General features: G+C 34.5%; 1 protein-coding gene across 5 annotated transcripts in view; it reads right to left on the bottom strand.

Annotated features, from left to right (window-relative positions):
• Positions 1–2,294: 2,294 nt before the first annotated feature.
• Positions 2,295–8,177, bottom strand: part of LOC129741389 (uncharacterized) — a 76,094-nt gene continuing 70,211 nt past the window's right edge. For all 5 annotated transcript variants that reach the window (XM_055733269.1, XM_055733142.1, XM_055733205.1 and 2 more), the window contains 4 exons: positions 4,715–5,260; positions 4,514–4,643; positions 4,266–4,409; positions 2,295–3,086 (listed from right to left, as the gene is read on the bottom strand). In XM_055733269.1, coding sequence (XP_055589244.1) covers positions 2,719–3,086; positions 4,266–4,409; positions 4,514–4,643; positions 4,715–5,260 — 1,188 coding nt within the window. In that variant the 3' untranslated portion in view covers positions 2,295–2,718. The remainder of the gene's footprint in view (positions 3,087–4,265; positions 4,410–4,513; positions 4,644–4,714; positions 5,261–8,177) is intronic.

The raw sequence follows: 8,177 nt of genomic DNA, 5'->3' as shown, positions 1-8,177 counted from the left end.
TTCAAAATTTTCAAAATTGTTCAAATTATCGAAATTGACAAAATTGTCAAAATTGTCAAAATTGTCAAAATTATCAAAATTATCAACAGTATCAAAATTGTCAAAATTGTCAAAATTGTCAAAATTGTCAAAATTGTCAAAATTGTCAAAATTGTCAAAATTGTCAAAATTGTCAAAATTGTCAAAATTGTCAAAATTGTCAAAATTGTCAAAATTGTCAAAATTGTCAAAATTGTCAAAATTGTCAAAATTGTCAAAATTGTCAAAATTGTCAAAATTGTCAAAATTGTCAAAATTGTCGAAATTGTCAAAATTGTCAAAATTGTCAAAATTGTCAAAATTGTCAAAATTGTCAAAATTGTCAAAATTGTCAAAATTGTAAAAATTGTCAAAATTGTCAAAATTGTCAAAATTGTCAAAATTGTCAAAATTCTCAAAATTGTCAAAATTGTCAAAATTGTCAAAATTGTCAAAATTGTCAAAATTGTCAAAATTGTCAAAATTGTCAAAATTGTCAAAATTGTCAAAATTGTCAAAATTGTCAAAATTGTCAAAATTGTCAAAATTGTCAAAATTGTCAAAATTGTCAAAACTGTCAAAATTTTCAAAATTTTCAAAATTGTCTAAATTGTCGAAATAGTCAAAATTGTCGAAATTGTCAAAATTGTCAAAATTGTCAAAATTGTCAAAATTGTCAAAATTGTCAAAATTGTCAAAATTGTCAAAATTGTCAAAATTGTCAAAATTGTCAAATTTGTCAAAATTGTCAAAATTTTCAAAATTTTCAAAATTGTCAAAATTGTCACAATTGTCAAAATTGTCAAAATTGTCAAAATTGTCAAAATTGTCAAAATTGTCAAAATTGTCAAAATTGTAAAAATTGTAAAAATTGTAAAAATTGTAAAAATTGTCAAAATTGACAAAATTGTCAAAATTGTCAAAATTGTCAAAATTGTCAAAATTGTCAAAATTGTCAAAATTGTCAAAATTGTCAAAATTGTCAAAATTGTCAAAATTGTCAAAATTGTCAAAATTGTCAAAATTGTCAAAATTGTCAAAATTGTCAAAATTGTCAAAATTGTCAAAATTGTCAAAATTGTCAAAATTGTCAAAATTGTCAAAATTGTCAAAATTGTCAAAATTGTCAAAATTGTCAAAATTGTCAAAATTGTCAAAATTGTCAAAATTGTCAAAATTGCCAAAATTGTCAAAATTGTCAAAATTGTCAAAATTGTCAAAATTGTCAAAATTGTCAAAATTGTCAAAATTGTCAAAATTGTCAAAATTGTCAAAATTGTCAAAATTGTCAAAATTGTCAAAATTGTCAAAATTGTCAAAATTGACAAAATTGTCAAAATTGTCAAAATTGTCAAAATTGTCACAATTGTCACAATTGTCAAAATTGTCGAAATTGTCAAAATTGTCAAATTTGTCAAAATTGTCAAAATGGTCAAAATGGTCAAAATTGTCAAAATTGTCAAAATTGTCAAAATTGTCAAAATTGTCAAAATTGTCAAAATTGTCAAAATTGTCAAAATTGTCAAAATTGTCAAAATTGTCAAAATTGTCAAAATTGTCAAAATTGTCAAAATTGTCAAAATTGTCAAAATTGTCAAAATTGTCAAAATTGTCAAAATTGTCAAAATTGTCAAAATTATCAAAATTGTCAAAAGTGTCAAAATTGTCAAAATTTTTAAAATTGTCAAAATTGGCAAAATTGTCAAAATTGTCAAAATCGACAAAATTGTCAAATTGTCAAAACTGCTAAAATTGTCAGAATTATCAAAATTGTCAAAATTGTCAAACTTATCAAAATTTTCAAAATTGTCAATATTGTAAAAGTTTTCAAATTATCATAATAATTAAATTTTAAAAATTGTGAATATTGGCAAAATAATCAAATTGGACGGAATTGAAAACATTTAAAAATGACTATATTGACACAATTTTTTAAATTGTCTTTAATAACAAGTATGCAAAATTGAAAAATTGTAAAACTTGTCAATATCGGCAAAATTAAAAAAAAAACATGAATTTGAGAAATTTGCCAAATTTACAAAACTCCAAATTTACGAAAATTCTGAAACATGAAAAAAAAAATTTAATTCGATACACAAATTCAAAATGTCAACGATTATGAAATTTCAGAAGTGTCTTAAATGTCAGTAACGCCAAAATTTTTAAAATTTTAAAATGTATTTTTTTTAATATTTTCAAAGCTCTCACGATTTCTCATAATTTTTCAATTAGTTGTAATGATTAAATTGTAAAAATTGTCAAACAATCAAAACTTTCGAAAGAAATTTTTTTGTAGTGAACCGAACTATTTTCTTCTTAACGTTTCGTATATTTAAGAATCTTCTCAAGAGCATTAAAATTATTTTTATCGGTTATTTTAGTCAAAAAAAAGGTAAAAATTAAACAATAATCAGTCACCTTAAGCGAGCTAAACCGAACTCCGTGTGCCTGTGTTTTGTTCTTATTCCGAAGTACTGTGTAGCACAGCCCAAAATTTGACACTTCCAAGAATGAGAAAGTGAAAACAAGTGGAAAAGCAAGGCTATTAAGTAGTAGGCTGTGTCATCACATCGAACGACGCACATTCTCATCAAAGCGAGAGAGAGAAAGAAAAAGAGAAAATCGCGCACACACTCACACAGGGAGAACGGTTTCCCCGCTCTAGTAGAATCTGACGGAATCCTCCGGGAAAATTTTTACTCAAATTCGCTTGATCGTGTTGCCGGTGAAGAAGATCGACATCCGCCGGCTGAAGGTCATCGGTTCCTCGTCGTAGTCGTCGTCATCGTCATCGTCGTCGTCGGCGCCGCCGCCATTCGGTGGTCCTCTTCCGTTTCCGTAGTGGTACCGGCCCGAGTTCGAGGACCGACTGTTGTAGGCATAGGATGGGTAGGCGCTGTTGCTGCGATTCCGCTGCGCTCCCGGTGGGCCTACCGGGAGGAAGGCGAGTGTTCGAGGAACCGGTGGAGAAAGGTGTTCTTGTCCACCCTGGTCATCGGAATCGCAGAAGCCTGGATTCAGGATGATGTTGGGCACCAGTTCCAGGCTGTCCAGTTCCTCCTCTTTTTCTGCGTTGATTTGAGTTGTTTTTTTTTCAGTGCAGATCCCACAGTTTCGAATCCGAATGATTTTTCAAGTCAAAGCATCAGGCGATTTTTTTTCAGTGTGTAGTGAGATAGAAATGTTGTTTTTTGCGAATTGAGCAGGCAGTCAAAACAGTGTTCGTATTTTCGTTTTGTCGTATTTTTTTTTGTTTGTTTTGATATCCGCAAGCGAGAGGCAGTAGAAAGAGAGCGCAACGATGCGGGTGTGTTTGTGTGAAGGAGGAATTTTAGGAAAAAATCAGTTAGAATTGGCAAAATTATTGTTTCAACACGTTTTAATGGCTGACAGATAAGAAAAGCTTCATATTTTTATACAACATCACTACGGTCGGTAAAGTTACACAAGTCAAAGCTAGACGATAATATACTCTCGCGGAAGGAGGTTTATAAATATGTGGAACAAATTTATTTTTGATAGTATCCAAAAGCTGGCATAAAATCCGGGTCGAAGGACCACTTCGTTGCTATAAACCTCCTCGCTACCAAACACAGTCACGGCAAACGGTTTACCGCTTTTATTGTCTTTCAGTATCAAACAACTTCAACTCACTAGCCATCATAACTCTACCATTTATACATTAACAATTACATTTAATTCTACATCGGAATGAACCGATTCGACCGATTTGGCACTTGTCAACCATGTGTAAAATAAGCCACTCGTGAGCGTGTTCTACTTTTGTGTCTGGTTCAGTTTGACTGTTTTTTTTTTTCTTTGGTACGTATGTTTGTGTGAGAGTTTGTGAAATTATTATTTTGACAAGCCACGGAAGCACCATTGGTAAGAAACTTTTGTACGAGTTGGTCAATGATGTGTGTAGTGTAACTATACGATAACTTAAGCGAAAATGCTTCCTAAGGTAATTTTTTCGTAAAAAAAGTGAACTATACTACTAAGAATCATTTCCAAATTATTTTCTACTTCTAGCAAAATTATTTCTAGATTAAGAACTACTCAAAAACTAAACCAAACTAGTCAAGTCGTATAGCAATATCATCTATTGTTTGAAGAAGGGCGCAGCTTCAAACTGCCAAATCTAGAACGGAAAAAGGATGCACTAAACTAATTAAAAACAAAACAAAACGAAACACACACTCATCAGAGCTCTATTTAGCAAGAAGAGTAAAATTGAAATCTAGTACCGATTGGTTCCCGGCACTCCTTGTACAGCACGATGCAGGTGCCGAGCGACAGAATGACCAGTGTTCCCATCACGACGCCGACGGCCGCGATCCACACTCGGGTGTCAAAGTTCTGCGCATCGATCATGATTCGACGGATCAGATCTAAGGTGGTAGTAGTAGGCCGAGTATTTTTTCGGAAACACACAATCAAAACAATAACAAATATGAATGAAGTTTACAGTGAAAAACGTGGTAAATTAGGGTACCTTTTTCCTCCATATCTGGAAGCGTTGTGGCCGTGATCGTCATGATGTCCCCGGCCCCCAGGGCATTGTTTGCCCAGATCCGAAACTCGTACGTAGTGTTCGGCACCAGGTGATAGATTTCCAGCTGTCGCTGCATTCGTTAAAACAATCACAATAAACAAACCTACACTCGCAAAAAAAATAAACGAGCTTTGAACTCACCGCATTGGGGCTGATGTGACGCGGATCGATCGTTTCCCAACGCTCTTCCGGTTCCTCTTCGGTCATCCGAAGGCGACGCATCTCTGCGGTGAAGTCCCGGATGGCGTAGCCCCCGGTCCGATTTGGCATCACTTCCCAGACGAGCACCGCTATGATGGTGGAGGCACGTACGAAGAAGTTAGAAACGGCTTGTGGTGCCGTTCGGATCTTAACGCGCACTCGCCGGATTTCAACGTACCGTTCGTTGACGTCGTCCTCTTCTTCGACGTCGTCCTGATCACCGGGAAATAGTAGCAGCGGCGTCGACGAAAGTATCACATCTGTCCCGGTGTCGTCGTCACTCGATCTACTACTACTGCTGCTACTGTCACTAGAAGTTGTGACATTTTGGGACGAGTCGTTGTGATGATGGTCCACCGAAGAACTGTCTGTTACGTTTTCGGACACTTCGAACTGGATTGTGGTTAGCGGAGGAATCAGCTCGGAGCAGGTGTACAGCCCGCCATCTTTCGCTGTGAGATTGGTGAGCTGCAGCGATCCGTCACTCTGAAATGAAACGATATTGAAAACTTAATACTGCGGTGAAACCGTGCACCTATAGTGAATAATCACTTTCATACATTCATCCCACAACTTTTTAAAATAAAAATTCATCTTCCAAAGAGGTTCTTTGGAAAAAAGTCGTTAACACTCAAAGGAAGCTATTTCCTGGTAAAGCCCAACTACGCAAAAATGAGGTGAATCCTGCACCCATGTTGTTATTATTTAAATATCGTAAACGACCTTGAATATTAAAACCGCAAACCGCAGTCAAACATTCATAAAAATAAATAATTTTCATTTTGCTCTTCTACCAGTCGCATTGACTAGTCGTAGATGCGTGAAGTTATTCTAACGTGAGATGGAAAAACTTGGCAATCGCTGATGCAAACGCTTCACCCATAAAGGCAAGGCTTGCTGTGAATGCAGAACAGACCAAGTTGTCGAAATTGTTAAAACTGATTGAGGCAAGTTTTGACAATTTTGACAATTTTGGAACCAATCACTGAAAACATTCAAAACAAGCAGTAAAATATATATTCAATGGCATGATTTTAACATTTTGACATATTAGATATTTTTTTCAATTTTGAATAATTTGAAAATTTTGACAATTGCCAATTTCGTCAAGGTTGATAAATTTTTCAAAACTGTAAAAATTTGAAAAAAAATGTGAAAATCAACGCAATTTACAATATCGAAAAATTAAATTTTCAACATCGTCAGAATTGCAAAATTTTCAAAATTGTCCAATTTCCAAATCATTTTTTAAATTGTCAATATTTTAACAATCTTGACATTTGCGGTTTGTTTACCTTTTCTATCTTTTCATTGATTGATTGTCAAAACAAATTCGACAAATTTGTCTGTTGCAAAAAAAAATCAAAATCGTAGAAGTTTTTAATTTTTTTTGAAATCAGTTTCAGGATATCAGTTTCGTTCTAAGTACCTTAATCTACCGCCGGAAATAAGCTCAACCACAACCGCTAGTGTGTAGCAGACACGAAAAATAGCATCAGAAAGTTCATTACCAGATTCTAGTGCCAGCAGTATGGAAATATCCGTAATCCACTTACAAGTGCCGCGTCAAACGCTACCTCTTGTACCTACCGTGTCAGTCATTTATCAACATCCAAAAGAGCAAAGCTCTTTCTCAGTTTTCCTCATCGAATCAGAATCGTAGTGTACCATGCCTGGATGGTTCTGTTTAGCTCTGGGCTAAAAGCCGCAAAACGTGTTTCCGTTTACGACGATTTCTGTGAACATAAACATAAGCAGGCTGGTTCCTGCATGTACATTTGTTCATATCCATAAATAGTAGGTACTGTGCCTACTTTGATGTCGCGGCCCCCGTCTTATGCCGGCAGCACATACCTACATATTGACACATGGTAGAGAAATGTTTGTTTTTCTGTTTTCCCGTTCGGCGTTTTATTCCGGCTGAAGAAAAAAAAAACTTTTTCGAAAGCACGGCTTCGAAGTTTACACAAGCGATTTCTGATAGAGTTTGAATATTTTATCATCAAAGCACTCCCAAAAAAAGCCTTCCCTACTACGTGTACGACTGGGGGGTCACACGGCTGCCTACCTTCCAGGCGCAGTCGAATCTCAACTGACGTTGGAATGGAATCAAGATGAAAATAAACAGAAACGAAAACGCTCAACAGCTTTCCCGCGTAGCATGGTGAAAATTGGGAACGTACATACATATGTGAGTATGTAGGTATGTTTACAGACATACTTGCATGTACCCCGAAATGAAACTCCGAGCTCATGAAAACTGAATTACGACCTGGGAAAATCGGCTCGGCATGAGGTTCCGGTCTTGTTATGCATCCACCCCCGTATGGAAATTGAATAATCTCTTGAGCAACCGATGGAACAAATGAAAAGTGTAGTTAAAAATGTGAATAATATGATAGAATTATATTTCGTTATTGTGGGTTGAGCTTATTGAATTCAATTAACTAAACGGAGTCAAACGTTGTTTGTGACTTTATTAGAGTAAGAGAAAAAACGGTTAAAATGAGTTGATAGAATTTTTCCGTGAATAACATGTAGTGTTTCGGCGATAATTCCTGATTTACTTTCTTATCCTTCGTTACATTCCTCTACATTGCGATTCATCTCTAATTTCTACTTATATCAGCCTTATACGATTTTTTCCTTATCAAATGTTTTTAAAAGATTAAAATTTTCAATTTATTTCAATTGAATTTAAACCAATTTTTCAAAATAAATTTTTTTACCGGGGCCGGAACTATCTCGAAAAAATAGAAGCAACAGTCCCACAGTGGTCCAAAATGCGAAAAACGTGATCGTTGCTTATAACTTTTTTAGGTCACATTTTAGCATATCGGTGTCTTCGGAGAAGTTTGTCAGTAAAATCAGTTCTATAATAAAAAACTATTATTTTTATGATTAATCCCCCTACAAGTGAGATAAAATTTCTAACTTCTCTGTTATAGGTTTTAGCTCTTTGATGTCTTCGACAAACTTGTTAAAAATCAAATTTACTACAATTTTGTCTCAGATGCCAAGTTTCTAAAATAATTATTATCCGAGATATCGGCCAAATAAGAAACTTAACCTCTAAAAATCAGTTTTTTAATAATAACTTTTTTCAGTAAATTTTAAGTTTAATAAAATGTTCCACAAAGTTGTTTGTTTTACTAAAATACACCACTTTGTTGAACATTTCAAGTTTTTAAAATGTGATACTGCAGAGCTATGTTAAAAAGATTACCGAAAATAGGGCTTTTTCACGCCTTATTTTACAAACACCGGGCAACATCGGGCAGCCCGCTTTAGATGCAAAATGAAGTCGAAGATTTCGTCTACAAGATGCAGGTAAAGTCGTCAGTATCCACTTGTATCCAAGCGAGATACATCAATTTTAATTTTCCATGTTTGCATTAAAAAC

Source organism: Uranotaenia lowii, chromosome 1, assembly GCF_029784155.1.
Source record: "Uranotaenia lowii strain MFRU-FL chromosome 1, ASM2978415v1, whole genome shotgun sequence".
NCBI classification, from domain to species: domain Eukaryota; kingdom Metazoa; phylum Arthropoda; class Insecta; order Diptera; family Culicidae; genus Uranotaenia; species Uranotaenia lowii.
The sequence above is the reverse complement of the archived record's forward strand: the minus strand, read 5'-3'. Positions and strand labels throughout refer to the sequence as shown.